The sequence below is a fragment of the Halyomorpha halys genome, unplaced genomic scaffold (assembly GCF_000696795.3).
Source record: "Halyomorpha halys isolate HHAL.00 unplaced genomic scaffold, Hhal_1.1 Scaffold615.1, whole genome shotgun sequence".
Classification (NCBI taxonomy): domain Eukaryota; kingdom Metazoa; phylum Arthropoda; class Insecta; order Hemiptera; family Pentatomidae; genus Halyomorpha; species Halyomorpha halys.
The window spans coordinates 121304-137710 of NW_027105445.1; the positions used below are offsets into that span (position 1 = coordinate 121304).

General features: G+C 30.4%; 1 protein-coding gene across 2 annotated transcripts in view; it reads right to left on the reverse strand.

Annotated features, from left to right (window-relative positions):
- Positions 1-14904, reverse strand: part of Suv3 (Suv3 helicase) — a gene marked incomplete in the record, with an annotated part of 22231 nt that extends 7327 nt beyond the window's left edge. For both annotated transcript variants that reach the window (XM_067051350.1, XM_067051353.1), the window contains 10 exon segments: positions 717-896; positions 1503-1661; positions 1746-1887; positions 6826-6983; positions 7960-8076; positions 8421-8590; positions 10855-10966; positions 13979-14147; positions 14223-14445; positions 14520-14904. In XM_067051350.1, coding sequence (XP_066907451.1) covers positions 717-896; positions 1503-1661; positions 1746-1887; positions 6826-6983; positions 7960-8076; positions 8421-8590; positions 10855-10966; positions 13979-14147; positions 14223-14445; positions 14520-14832 — 1743 coding nt within the window.
- Between the last annotated feature and the right edge of the window lie 1503 nt (positions 14905-16407).

Sequence of the window (16407 nt, forward strand, 5' to 3'; positions counted from 1 at the left end):
CGGAGGTGAAGAGAATCTTTGTTGAACTTTAGAAATAGCATTTTGGGAAAGAAGACAAAATGTTTTGTTTACAGTTAGTGAGTGTTTGTTTGTTGAGAACTAAGACATAGAGTAAAATTACCCTATTTTGTCACTCTTCACTTTAACATAACTTTTAATTACAAATCAATTTAACACAGTTATCATATTTTTCCTTATCTGAAATCTATAGTCAACTATTGTTTTAATCAGTTTACTTATCTTTCTCATACAATATGTCATGCAATAAATGTTACTCCTTTCTTATTTTTCAAATTTAATTGATTGATTTTTCTAATATTTTTTTATAGTTGTTTTTATTGATTACTATGTACAGATTTCCATAAAGCTATAGTTAGCACATGGCAAATGTTAAAGTGCAAATATCTTTTGCATGATACAATGAAGTGATTTGAATTTAATTTTTTACATATTTATAGTTTTAAACAGTAGGAAAATTTAAAAAAAAACCTACTGTATAATAAGACAAAATAAATTAAAAATTCAATGAAATAAATTAACATAAATTATAAGCCATTAATAGACTTGGTTAAAAAAAATTATAAACAAATTTTGTAAAATTTAGGAACAGTGTTCACATATTGTCTCTTAGTATATGTTAAGATGCTAGAAAATTTATAAAGAATTAAAATTTATTAATATTGTGGTTTTAAAAATAATAATTCATTACAACATACCTTCAGAAACATTGAACATACAAATGGCATTTTTCGGTTTAGTGGAGCACAACAGAAGACATATCTCGTCCTAAGAGGCAATGGTACATGTTGAATCATGTCAGCGAGAAACTTAAAATCTTCCATATTACACATGAAATATAATGAGTCATCTACAGTACAAATTTCTTCAAATATACTCTGAAAATATTAAAATGAATAGATCAGGTTCAAATTGGATTAAGTAAATAATTAAGATTTATGTTATAAATAATTACAAACAATTAATTCAATAAATTCTATTTATAAAAATAAAAAGTTTAAAATTTCATAACTCATCATTTTATTTAACATTAACATTAACGTTAACTGCCAAAAAGAGGTGAAAGGAGCCAATTTAATGTAATCATAATATATTATATGAATGAAAATGAAAACAGAAAGAGAAATATTTGCATGTAAAAAAATCCGATATTTCACGTGTACCAACCTAATATTAATTGTTATCTTCTTAATTTCTTGTTATACTTTTCTTTTGCTTTTTCACTATATGGTTATTATCACGATTTGTATTTGTTTTTTAGCCCAGATAAAGTTATAAAATTTAGGGTAAAATGTTGGCATAAATAAAATAATTTTCAATTATTTATATTCATTTCTACTTCTACTTCATTAACTGCACCCACTGACCATCTTCATATTAAAGAAAAATAATAAAAAATTATTTCCATCAAATGATTACTTTAATAAAAATACTGATTATTCAAAAAAAATAAAAAAATATTCATTAAAAACACAAAACCTTACAATAAGATTCGAAAGAGTAGAATGAGGTAAGTGGTAGGCATACAGTTCTATTTGTTCAGCAGTTGGGTGCAATCCAGCCTTTGTTATGGCCTCAGGAGCCTGCTTCAACAGCGTCTGAAGAACTGGTAAATCTTCAGGTTTGAAGGTTGTAACGTATCCCTTTAAGACAAAAAATAAAATAATAAATAACCTCTAAGAAGTAAAAGATTCTAAAATATTAATAATAAAAAAACTAAAACATACTTTTTCAAACTGAGTACCGAACCTTCCTGCTCGCCCTGCAATCTGTAGCGCCTGCGATATAGAAAGAATATCTATTTCTTTCTCACCTTTTTCATTAGTAGTCGGCTTTAAAAGTGAGTAAAAAACAACTCTCCTAATACTCCTACAAAATTAAAATGATGGCTGTAAAGGTATTGTAATATTAAAAAATTATTTAAATAAAATAAATGGAATTTTAAATAGATTTTTACTCATACCTTAGGTATAGCTTAGGTTCAAATTAAAAGTTTTAATGAGGTGTAGATAGTTGACCGTAGATTAATGCTTGAAGAAGTTTGTCGGGGGGTGCGGTCAGCAAAGAACAACATAAATCTATGTTACTCTAATTGGTGTTGTTATCTCTTTTGTTCTATAGCCCTGATGAAGACCTGAAACTCAGGTCGAAACGTCGGCATAAAATAAATAAATATGGTTTTGTTTATTTATGTTGTTCTTTGCTGACCGCACCCCCTGACAAACTTCTTCAAGTAAAAGTTTTAATATTTAACAGATAGGATAATTTTATTTAAATATAATATAATAGACTCTTAATCTGAGGACGGGTTTCTAGGCAATCAGAACATACATTCAGCTACTAATGACGCTGAATTAAATTATTTATTAGCTACCTTTATAAATCCACTTCAATTCTATTTCGAGCATTTGGTTAGTGAACCAATTACGCAATCTTCCTTTGATGATTATTGAAACTAAGAGTCCTTTATTATTCTTGGGTGACTCTTCGATATCTTCTTTTTTCAAGATGTCTCCCACTGAGAGTAGCTAAGGTATCTTCTGGACATCCTACCTCTAGGCAATGTCATACATCTCCCGCCTAAGCAATGAATGATGCCACAAACCAAAACCTTCCTTCCCCTTCTCTCGTTATTAGTTCTCAACATCAATTGTAGCAATGTATTGTACTTAAATATTGTAATTTCAATTATGATGGGAAGTTAAAATAAAGTTTTTTAAAATATTTGAATCTGCTTAACATGGCCGTGATTCAACGGAATTTTGAAAGGACATGCCAGGCCATCTTGGCTTTGAACAATATCTTTTGTAACTACATATTTTACTGATGAAAATTGGTTAGCTTGCTTTTTAGATTTAATACTACAATATTTAACGTTGATACATAAAATAAAAACATAACTAAAACCATTTATATATAAAATTAACTATTTATTTTTTCATTTTTCATTTTTTCATTTATTCATAAAAGAGGATATTACAGTATGTAATAATTTGTAGATGAGACTTTTTCTCACATTTCTTATTTAGAGCTCTAAAATGTATTTTCTAAAATATAAAATTTTGATTCAGATTAGGTTTATTTACGCATAACAACAAAAAAAAAAGTATTTTGATACATAAGCAAACTAGTTTTAAAAAATTCAAAAAACAAACATAATTATAAAATAGTAATAAACATAATATAATATTTTGAGACTTAAAAAGTTATAAAAAGAATCAAAATACAGATATATTATATTATAAGAACATAACACTAATCTTATAAAAACTGCTCAGTCTGAAGAAATCTTGTGCACGACTGGTGCAAGTGAATACTGTATGACTGGGACATATCGGCCTTTTACACTAGTAGCAATTCTTTTTTTGTTTAGAATGCCTGAATATAACCCACAAATTTACAAAAAATAGTATTTATACAGCGCAGCGATGAAGTGAAAACATGAAAAGACAAATTTTTGTTATAAAGACCACCATAATATACACTTATAGTATCGAAATACAATTCATAGTAAATAATATGAACCTAATGAAGTTCCTGCCTCTTCAAGCCTATGTTTCCCTAGTTCTGCTATTTTTTTTCAACATTTTTCTGGATTAAATACACTTGGCGCGCATGAGAAAAATCCTCAGAACTTAAATATTTTTTTTTTATAGCACCCTCAGTCACGTGTGAGATAATGTATCATGAGAAGGGTATATTGTCAGGGAAAGAGGGCTGAACAAAGCCAGAGCTGCTAGAGTGGTGGAGGGGGCGAGGTATAGAAGGAAGAGACTATAAATTACAGTTTCCAGGAAAATGGAAACCAAAGTCTCCCTCTAGTAGATTCCAGACCAGAAAAACAATTAATGTGAGAGAAATTCTCATGCAGCGACCAATGACGGATTAAATAAAAAAAAAAGAAATACCAATGAATATTATTAAATTTAAAGGATACATAAGGAGATGTAGATAGTTGACCGTAGATTACTGATTGGAGAAGATAAATTATTTGATTTACACATTAACCAAAATAAAGTTCCTATTCTCCTATTACAATATAAAACAATTTCTGCTAGAATTGACCAGCGTTTTCCCCACCCACACCACTTCCGTTTCATCTCGCATCACGAAATCAATTTACTCCCGTATAATTTTTTTTTTCTGGAGTTTTAGAACATCGGTTTAGAAGTTTCACTAAAAAAAAAAAAAAAAAAAAAAAAAAAAAAAAAAAAAAAAAAAAAAAAAACATACCCTTAGTACGCTATACATTCCAAACAATCTGCGGAAATCCTGCGAGGTATCCCTACACAACTTGGTCTCAGAGATTAAAAAATCACTTGATCAAAAAGAGATCACAGTTGACAACTTCGCTGTCATCAAAGTTGCATTTGATAAAACTCCCTATAGTGCCATTAATGATCTGCTAAGGAATAGAAATATAGATCCCATCATATCTGGATGGATAACTTCCATGCTGGAACAAAGGATCCTCAAATCGGAACTAGGGCAATCTGAACTATAGATTAGATCCAAAGGGGGTTGCTCGTAGGGTTGTGTGCTCTCTCCCTTACTGTTGCGCTTCGTTGTTGAGTCTTTCCTGACAACCCTGAACACTGCAGGTGCAGGTTATTATACACAGGTTTAAGCACATGATATTGCAATCCTAATTGAAGGAAAGTATCTTCAGGTCTGCATCTTTACTAAAAAGAGAAAAGTGACAATTAGATCACCTATATTGAACCGAATCAAAGCCATTGAAACCAAGTTAAAGAGGTGAAACACCTGGGGATTATTCCGGATCACAAGTGACGATGGGACAAGTACGTGCAGGAGAAACCTAGTAAAGCCCTTAAATACCTATGGGTCTGCAGGCACACAGTAGGCAAGAATTGGGGGTTAAACCTAGAATGGTATATTGGCTGTATATTACAGTCGTTAGACCAATGGTCTTATATGCAGCCATGGTATGGTGGCACAGAGCCAAAGTAGGTTTGCATAGAAATATACTTGACAGACTATAGAGGCTCACCTGCCTTATGATTACCAGAGCTATGAGCACCACTCCTACAACGGCAATGGGAGTCATGCTGAGCCTGATTCCACTGCACCAGATCGAAGCACAAGCTCTAAACAACATGTATAGGCTTGTTAAACAAGATGCTAGATCCAGGACATGGGAAGATAGCTCAGCGGATAGACGAGAATAGGGTGCCATCCATGCACTCGGACTCATAAATCCGCAGATATAAAGGCACTAAACTAGGTTTCAGAATTGCAATGGCAATGGCATTAATTACTACACTGATGGCTCCGTAACAGCCCAAGGCTCAGAAGCTGGCATCTGGCGGGACGATAAGCCATCAGAAGGTATATCTATCCTCCTGCAGTGGTTTAATATTTTAGTATTTCAATCAGAAACATTTGCGATAAATCATTGGGCCAGTACTCTTAAAAAGGAAGGGCTCTGTGGTAGAAGAATTACAATAAACATTATGCAGATAGCCAGGCAGCAATACGGGCACTCAACAACCCCATCACTCGACGATCCAAACTCTCATGCATTAATAAAGGCAGCATTGAATGGGTGTCGGGTCAATGAGGCATCACTGGAAACGAGCATGCTGACAGACTTGCAAAGAATGGCTCTGAAACCATTCCTATTACTCCTGAGCTTGTGTGTAGCATAAGCCTGAGCTACACCAAAAGCATCATAAAGGCAGCTTACGGATTAAGAGCCAAGTGCCACTGGCTTAATAAAAGACAACGACAGTCTAAGCTGTTCCTAGATGAACACCGTAGGGCCTGAAGCGATGAACTGCTTTGGCTGGCCAGGAGTTCTTTTAGGATAATTACAGGTCGCTGTAGATTAAATAAATTTGTTTACGTATCCCGCTGTTTGGGGTGGATCCTAAGCGATGTGAGCTGATCAATCCCTCAAGTTTACTTAGATTCTTAGGATCTTCAAACCTTAAGCTTTAACGAGTTCACCAGAATGTTGTGGTGATAATCGCAACTTTGTCGTAATGTTATTGACACACAATAGGCCTTATTGGCCATACTGGCTTTTATGCCACTCAAAAAAAATAAACAACAGAAAAACATAACTTTTCACAGCAATGAAAATCGCAGAAAAATCTTGTTCAAGAAGAAGGAATTAGGGTACCCGACGAATATGATCTTGGAATATTTTTTCCTAATATAATAAATAATAAAGGCTTAGGAACACGAAGATTTGATGCCAATACCACAAATCGTTTTCTACATACCTCAGTCCAGTGACACCCCTCCAAACCCAAATTTACTAAATCAGTCTGAACGCAATCCTCGCATCTACCTTTCGGTCTACCCATTGGACATTTAACCATTGGTTCAGTGTTCAATATCTAAGGGATCTGTTTGTTACCAGGTCCCACAACCTTACATATTCATCTTATACACCATAATGCTATAATCTGATCTATATTTAGTGCAGTTCCCTCGATTCAGCATAGTGTAGACTTCTAAAAAATTCTCAGGTTAACTCATCCCTTTTTTGGTCTGAATATTATTCGTAATACTTTATTTTCAAAAACCTTAAGGCACTGTTCTTCGTCGTAAGAAGATTCTTCGTTCACATTTTTCTTAGGGCACGTTTCGCATTTGTAAAGAATAAAACGAATTACAAAATGATTAGAAAATAGCTAACGTTATAGTTACATAGATAGTACTGAAAGAAATGTATAGTTTAGACTATACATATTTTTCAACACTATTTATGTATCTATAATGTTATTAACTACATAAAGAAATAATTTTGAATTAATAAATGAAATATCTTAAACTTACAAGTTGAGTCCCATTCCGATTGCATCGGTAGCAACTAAAAGTTTACAAGAATGTTCTGGATCATTGAATTTTTGTGCTTGTGCTAATTTTGTTCCAGGAGGTAAACCACCGTAGATAACAGCAGCTTCATGTCCTTTAGCTTCGAGAGTACGACTAACCTAATTTAGAAAATACATACTAAAATAAAATTACAAGAAGATAAATTATTTTATTTTATTATAAAACTTATCCTATTTATAAGTCATGATTTACAAAAAAAAAAAAAAAAATTACAAATTACAGTAGATTCTCAAATATGGGATGTTTGCTGACGATACAGCAGTGTTCTCTCAACATGATGACATAATAATCACTAGAAATACTTTTCAAAGTTACCTTAATGATCTAGAATAATACTTCAAAAACTGGATGATAAGTCTGAACATTGAAAAATGTACTTCAAAAAGTTTTTACTCTCAGACGCCCACCAGACCTACCAGAATTAATCCTCAAAGGTAAAATTCTTAAAATGAAATGGAATCCTGCTAGTGAAACAGTAATGAATTCACCTCAATCGTCGCCTTACCTGGAATCACCATATTCTAGCTAACTCAAACCTACGCAAGGTTAGCAATGCTGTATCCTATCCTAAAACCAGAAACAACTGTTCTTATTTTTAAAACAATTCTCAGGCCACAACTGATGAACAGCTGTAAAGTCTGGGGAGCAGTATCCTTTACGAAAAAGAAAAAAAATTACGATCTTTTCAAAATTGAGTCCTAAGAATCGCAGTGCATACTCCTTGGTTTGTAAGAAATAGCCAATTGCATCGGGTATTACAAATAGAGTCAATAGAGGATTACATCAAACGAACAAGAAAGGATTTGTCAAAGGAAGCAGTTCTATGTGATGGAGTATAATTATCGATTGAACGGGTTCTGGTGTTCGAGGAGTGGATAGAGGAACACGATGTAAGGAATTCAGTGATTTTGAAACAAAATGGCTGATGGTTACATTGAGTTTGGAGGACGATAGTGAAGAGCCTGAGACTTTGGCGCTGAATCTAAAAACAATTTTCCCAGAAGTCTCTGTCTCAATTTTCACTACTAATAATTAATGGTTGAGTATAGTATAAATATAAAACTTTTTTCTTACCGAATAGATATCATTTTTGTTAAAACAGACAATACAGTCACCGGGTTTTACATTTGCCAGAGATTCAAGAGGCTTCTCTTCGACTGTCAATGAAGTCAACCTCTTATATTTATGTATCTAAAAAAAAAAAAAAATAGAAAATAACAGGTATACTACTTTTTAACAGGAAATCACTTAAACTGATATCTATACATATAAAAAAAATAAATAAATAAATAAAACATTGAAAATTTCTAAGTTAAATATTTATTCATAAGCCAAATGGCCTATAAGTGATATAGACAATGAGATGATGGTATTGCCGTTTTATATTAATGAATTATATTTCATTTATCATTGTAAAAATTAAATATTATTGCCACAGAGGCCCTGGGATTTGCTTGTAGCACCCTAGAATGCCATGGCAACCAATTCGAATGAATCATTCTATTAGAAAACATTATCATGAACCTTTAGACTACCTCAATTTCCTCGTTGCACATAAGTGCTAAAGCGGACAGTAAATCGAATGCCGCTTCCTCGCCACACAGGTGTATTTCTTCCGCCATCAAACCGAGCAGAGCTCTAGTCCAAGCCCATCCGCGACTCGGATCTCGGACTAGTTGGATCTCATCTATCACAGCAACTTCGTCTAAAACAGATTTTGTCAGTATAAATTATTCTATAAAATTATTAAATAAATAAAATATCGAATGTGAAAAAAAGTAAAATAATAGAACATGAATTGGTCGTAGCAGTATTGAGATCAACTCATGTGATTGGCCAGTACTATAAAATAAATTTTATAAAATGCGACTAAGAATGCTAACATAGTTTTTAATAGTTAATTACATATTTGGATAAGATGATCAGGAGGTGCGGTAAGCAAAAAAGAACATAAATAAACAAAAATTATTTATTCATGCCGTTGTTTGGACCTGAGTTTCAGGTCTTCATCATATATCATTCAGATATACTGGCTAAACTGAGTTTAGCCATGAATGAATAATTTTTCTTTACTTATGTTCTTTTTTGCTGACCGCACCCTCTCCCATCAAGGCATGGATAAATACAGCAGTGTTCTCTCAACATGATGACATAATAATCATTAGAAATACTTTTCAAAGTCACCTTAATGATCTAGAATAATACTTCAAAAACTGGATGATAAGTCTGAACATTGAAAAATGTACTTCAAAAAGTTTTTGCTCTCAGACGCCCACCAGACCCACCAGAATTAATCCTCAAAGGCAAATGGTCGTCTTCAACTTTCTTTGGCTCATTCTCCAGGAGTACAACAAGAAGTATTTATCCACAACCAGGATCCCATCTCTCATCCACAGTGATATAAAAACAATATTTTAATTTTATCACCCTTGACATTATAGCTCTAATGAACTCAGTTTACTTAATTTTTTATTTTTATGAAGAATTTATTATTTTGATTTAAATCTGATTTTCTTTATTTAGTTCTATTATTAAGCTTGCAATAATTTTAAGTTTTATTAATTTTTTTTTTGTACATGTATATAATTTATTTTCAAAGGATTTATTTTATTGAAAGATCGTTGATTGACCTTATATAAAAGGTACATGGTCCATGTTCAGTCCACAGGAATAACAATTATGTGTTGGGGTTATATAGCTGGGCAGTATATTCATAAATACTAGAGGGGGGGCGCCATATGCCACAATGATTTCCACGTAACCCAGCACCACCTAGAGGATAAGTGAATAATTAGACGCAAAGAGGGCGAATGGGAGTGGGGGTGTACTCTTGAGGGTCAAAAGAGTGATCTATTCTTTCGGCCTTCCCCCTTCCACCAGTTATTTCATCCTATTTTAATATAATCATTTTTCTCAATATCACTTTTTCTAACTAAATCCCTTCTGATATCATAATACCTAGACCTGGAACTAATTCCTTCATAACTTAAAATTTGAGGAAGGTCAAGTTAAAACAGTCCATGTGCGGTCAAAAGGGCTCAAATAGTAATTAAACTATTTATTGTTAGCCAAAGTTTCGTCCTACTTAGGAGGGCTTCATCAGGGTGTCCAATTCTATTCATTATTTTCCTTTTTCATTGATTATTTATTATTTTCATTTTTCATTTTCATTGATCTTTATTTTATTCTTATATCCCTTATTTTCTGTCTTCGAGCATGTAATGAATTTTCATATTTCTTTTTTATCTTATGCTGTTATTTCCATTTTCCATTAATTGTCTAATACCTTTTTGTATTTTTTGTTTATTTATACTTTCCACTGAATATCTTATTTTTATTTTCGTTAATTCAATTTATTCTTTTTTATATAATTTTTTTCTTTTTAATATTTTAAATAATTTTTAGCCATAACTTAGTTTACTTTTATTTCATGTTATCTATTCTTTGACTTTGTTACGTTATTTTAGTTTTTTGTATCTTTTTTAATGTAGCTCTGTGGTGGAGCGAAACATTCGCTCATAATAAATAGTTTAATTACTATTTGAGTTCTTTCGACCACCCAGACTATCATCCTTTTATAGTATCATCCTTTTATAGATTTTATTTTAATTTAAATTCAGGTAAAATACAGTCTTAACAAAAGTTGACGGGTTTTCCCTTTTAATTGTAATGGCTTTACAGTATGAGCTAGTATAGCTCCACCTGCTTTATCACAATCATTAACTTTTTGTCAACAGTAAGTGAATAAAACACAGAATACACTTTTAGTTTATAAATTAACTGAATCAATAATTTAGAAGGCCATTTTTTGTAGATGAAATGGTAATAGAATAGAAATAGTAACAGAAAAAATAAATAGTTTAACAAATCAATAATAAAAGAAAAACCCATATATTTTCCGCCTCCACATTAGTAAAAAAAAAATCTTTTTAAAAATATTATCATGCAAAAAGCATATTTTCCACTTACAAGGGGTATTTATAGATGTCATTTCTACAGTACAAGATATATGACTAGCTGGATTGCCTTCGCCAAGAGCGTATTTTCGTTCTTCACCCGTAACCAAGTCACATGGGGTTCCCTAAAAATATCATTATTATACTAAAATTGTCAAGTACTTTTAAACACAAAAGTCAAAACCAATAGAATATGAAACGCAATATAGAAACTTAATATAAGAATAAAAATTAGAAGGTGAGAGAGAAGTTTCACAAAATGATAAAAATCATTTTTGCTGATTAATTTATTTTAAACGTTTAAAATGATCTATTTAAAATAAAATTAAAAATAATAGTATAAACTATTTGGCAAGGGTCATATACTCTTACACGTAGGAATTTATGGAAAACCAAATACCCTTAAAACTCTGTACATCTTTAATTAATGAACTGAATAATGGTTCTGACTCGATAAAAAATAAAAAAAAGTTGTAATTTAGCAAAATGATAAATAAATTTTTAAAGATTGTAGATGATAATTTAAAAATTGGACAATATTAAGTCCAAAACATTATCCAATTCATAAATAAAACATGGATAAACATTTCAGGGATGTTTGTTTTTCCCTAAAAGTTGCTCTATTATAAAATAAAATCTTATTCTTAAAATAAATTAAAGGATAATGGTCTGGGTGTTATCAAAATAACAGAAATAGTAAATAAACTATTTCTTATGAGTCAATTCGAGTCCCCCCATGTTGCAGGGCTTCATCAAATTTAAAAAAAGATACAAACCAATAAAATTAAGTAACAGAATAAGATAACATAAAATAAAAGTAAACTAGATAACATGAAATAAAAATAAACTAAAGTATGGCTAAAAATTATTTTAAATATGAAAAAAATTACATAAAAATGAACAAATTGAATTAAAGAAAATAAAATAAGATATACAGTGAAAGTATATATAAACAAAAAATACAAAAAAGTATTAAGCATATAATGGAAACGTATCCATAAGAATAAAATAAAATTCAAGAAAACAGGAAAAAAAAAAAAGGATACCCACCAAACAGAAAGAAGGAAAGCCAAAGAATGGTTTGAAGCGGTTGAAAGTTATCAACAGAGTAGGGTAGTGGGGTAATTTATTATTCATTAAATAATTTATCATTATTTTGGGAGAATTAATTATGTTATTCCTAAAAACTTGAATAAATATATTAAACAATAACTATTCAAAGAATATAAGATGACCAAAACTAAACAATCTGAGAATTTTAAACATAAATAAAATCAGTCCTAAAATTTTAATAAATACAATTTTAAAAAAATATTGGATTAATTTTAAAAAGCAAGAAATATAAAAGTAAACCTTAAAATTACTATTACTACGTAGTTCATTTTATTTTACTAGATTAAATATTGTTATCAATTTCAAGATGGGTATTGGCCTACATACATGTAAAATAAAGGAAAAAAAAATTCTTATCATATCATTGTAATAAAACATCACATTTACTAGATGTATTTTTATGTAAATATCAATAAATAAAACAATATAATTAATAAATTATTGTATTACAGAGTTGGCAGTAATTGGTGTGGTTGCATGGCAGTGGCAAAAGTGGATTATAATTACAATAAGATGATTAAATGGTCTAAAACATAAAAAGTACAAGACGTTTTAAAGAACAATTACACTAAAAGTAATAGTTATTATTCCATTCAATAATTGTAAAGATTCAATTACTGTATCTGCAATTGAGAAACTCAATTATAATTACTTCTTGATGCTAAGTAATTGCAATTACAATTACCTGTATTATAATTCAATTTATGTAAACCTATTTCTTATGAGTTGTAATTCAATAAAAAATAAAAACTTCCTGACATCTAATTCCTCTAAGCCTAAGTAATTGCATTTACCAATTACAATTACAAGTGATAATATTAAAATAACTAACTAACAATTACTTAGCACTATATTGGTATTTAGAATTAATTTGGCTGTAGTAATTGAAATTGTGAAGTACAATAACAGTAGTTCATCTAGTGTTGCAATTACAATTATTAGCAATTATAATTTCATTTCAGCAATTTCAAATTACAGAAATTGTAAAAGTAATAGGAATTATATTTTATCCAACATTGTTGTATTCATGAATATTTAATCAATGATGAATGCTGTGTCATCATAACTATAATTACATGATTTAAATCAAATTGAATTTTTTTAAAATTTTAATGTTCATGGAATTAAGAATTCTGTAACTATTGCACAGTTGAAACACATATTTAAAATTGGAGAAAGTAGCAGTTGAAATCTATCAAAATGATTGCATCATAAAAATATTCTTTGTTTATCTAAACCACAATAAAATGGAAACCACAAAGATTATTTTATATATAATCTTTTCAACTTTTATTGACTGATTTTTATTGTTTGAATAAATTAGGATACATGTTAAGTTTCAAAACACTTTTTATTATTTCTTTAAAAGTACAAAGTTTCCGCCTATTCGTCCATCCTCAAGGACAATCTTAAATATAAATTTATACCTCACATCCAATTATTTAAAAATATTTTGCAGGCTATTCTGCCCAGATTATTAATTACAATCAAATCACTTATTTTTTCACTATTCCATTAAATTTTAAAACTATTAATTACAGATCAACTTAACACTACCATAACTTTCTTATCAACACATATATCACTTATATATCAAGGCGTAGATAAGAAAGTGACAATAGAGTTAAGCTGATCTGTAATTAATAGTCTCAAAATTAAATGGAATAGTGAAAAAAATAGATGATTTGACCGAAATTAATGACCTGGGCAGTATAGTCAGCAAGAAGTTTTTAAATTATTGAATATGAGGTATAAATTTATAATTAAGATTTTCCTTGAGGTTGGCTGAAACCTTGAGATTGAGACATAACTTGGATACCAATTAATTTATTTAAACACAAAGATTATATTTTCAAATAAAAACAACTATTTTCGCATACTAAGTTTCAGATTTATTATTTCTAACATTGCGGCTTTATTTATTATTTAATTTTCATCTATAATAAATACCAAGCATTGCCATGGAAATGTGTCACCATGACAATTAAGTGATACTAAAAAAAAATACAATTACAAATTCTTACTCTTTCGTTAGCCTTTTTGTAAACTTCGGCAGCTAAAAGTTTCAAAGGACCACAGTAAACTCCAGACTTAGCCGACAGGAACCTCTCTAGTGCATGGTAAGTTTTACCACTGTTTGTTGGACCAGCATGTAGAATAATTTTACGTTTCATATCTCGCGCATTAGGGTACCTAAACACGATTGAAGTATATAAAAATAAAAATAAATCTTATTTTAAAGAAAATAAAAAAATCAACTAAACACACCATGAGGGAGGAGATGTAAGATCACTAATTCTTTTCAGATCATCCATGCATTCTAAATGAGGAAACATCTCTTTTGCATGTCTTAAATAATATGGGAATATGTCCGTTACATGAGCCGATTCACGTAGGATATCATTAATCACAATATGTAGATCTGCTGGAAGACATTCTGATTCGAGACAGAATTTTCTAAAACCTAAGTAGACTTGGTGTTGCAAATAACCTTGAACAAATAAGAAGTATGAGACTTTAGTTTCAAATGGTAAGGCATGGTTTTAATGAATGAATCTTCTATACCATCTAGGCCGTTTTCTTCTGCGACAGTTTTAACTTCGGTTCTCTGATAGAACTTGTTCAGAACTTTGGCAATGTCCGTTTTAGTTAACGTACCACCGGTAAGTTCCTTCCCTACACCATCATCTTCTGAATTCGGCTTAATAGGAACTGGAGTAAATAGTGAAGAAAGATTTATAGAAGTTTTTTTCTTGTTTCTCCTGCTTTCATACTGATGTAAGAAATAAGAATAGCTGGGTACTATTTTGGACCCTTCTAGCAAGCCTAGCACTTGATTATAGGACGACAAACGCAGTGACTTTTTTAAATGATACATAACTAATGTAACAATAATAACAAAAATTAAATTAAAGCCATGCTTAACAACAACGGGAAGGTATACTTTATGAAAGGTTTTATCAAACACCGGGCGCCGATAGTAGAGCTACCTATTGGATTTTACGTAAACCAAAAGTAGTACTTGTCATGTAATGATAGATCGCGCTGAAACTGTACTAAGTCTATCAAATACAAACTTCTCTACAGTTTTGTTGTGGTACAGGACAAAATGGTACAAATTTTATTTATTTGAGCCCCTATATTGCGGTAACAATCCACTCCGGACGCGAACACTTCCATTCTTTCATTTGTAACGGAAAAAAGCAATACAATATGTACTAAAAGACATACGATTCAAGAATTAAATTTTTGGGTCATATATTTTGGGAAAAATTACGTAATTAGTAATTTTATTTTGGCCAAATATAACAGAAAATTAACAAAAATTTAAATTAAATAAAATGTATCCATTACGTATTTTGTATAATCTTATTTCTATGAGGAGAAGATGGTTGGGGGGTGCGGTCAACATATAACACAAATAAGTTGAAATAACTTATTTAATCGTGCCTACGTTTCAGACCGAATTTATAGCCTTCATCAGGGCTAAGAACAAAGAACAAGATAACAACCAAGGAATATAAAAAATAAAATATAAACAGAATTACATAAAACAAATAATTATGCAGAGTGAAATTTCAACTTCTCCTCAAATTTGGAATGATTAGGTTTCAAACTTCTTATGGTAATCCATCAAAATTATCACCAGTCCTTCTAGTAAAAGAGCCCAACAAAAGAAAAAAAGGCAGTTATTTCACCCCAATTTTTGATTAATTAATTGAAAACTATGTATAATTACAAGTCAAAACTGATGAGTCTGCCAAGTATTGGTAGGGAGAATAAAAAATGGCGGCTGTTTCAAAAAGTTCAAAATAATTAATTTTTTATTCAGAACTCTATATCTTTACAACTATCAACAACACTAGAAAATGTAAAAAAACATTATTTAAAGAAGAGTAAATTTGCTGCAATATTAGCTCTAATAGAGCTATTTACGTCCAATATTTCTCAAGATATAGCCGTACTGAAATATCAGTAGTTGGTTAATTTATTTTGCAAAATCTATATCTCAGGAACTATGTGACGTACAGATGTCTATTAGCACTCAAATTAAAGCTAGTTTAATGTGCTATAAAGTAGTTTATGACGTTTGTTTTCGTAGGAGTATTAGTTTTCATGAAATTTGCTAAAATAAATTGATTTATAGTTGTTTGGACAAAATTTTCATTTGCCAAATATATATTCATATGTGAATATCATAAAAACTACTACCCCTACGAAGAAAAGTGTCATATACTACTTTATAGTAAGTTAAATTTCCTTTATTTTGAGTATTGGCAGGAATATGTACGTCCTATGGGTCTAGAGATATATTTTATCAAAAATCCAACATTTTATTCGAACAACTAAAATTAACATTTTGTGAGTTTATTTTGTCAAATATCATAAAAAATACTACTCCTACAAAGATAAACATTAATAATAACTGTTTTATAGTAAATTTAACTAGTTT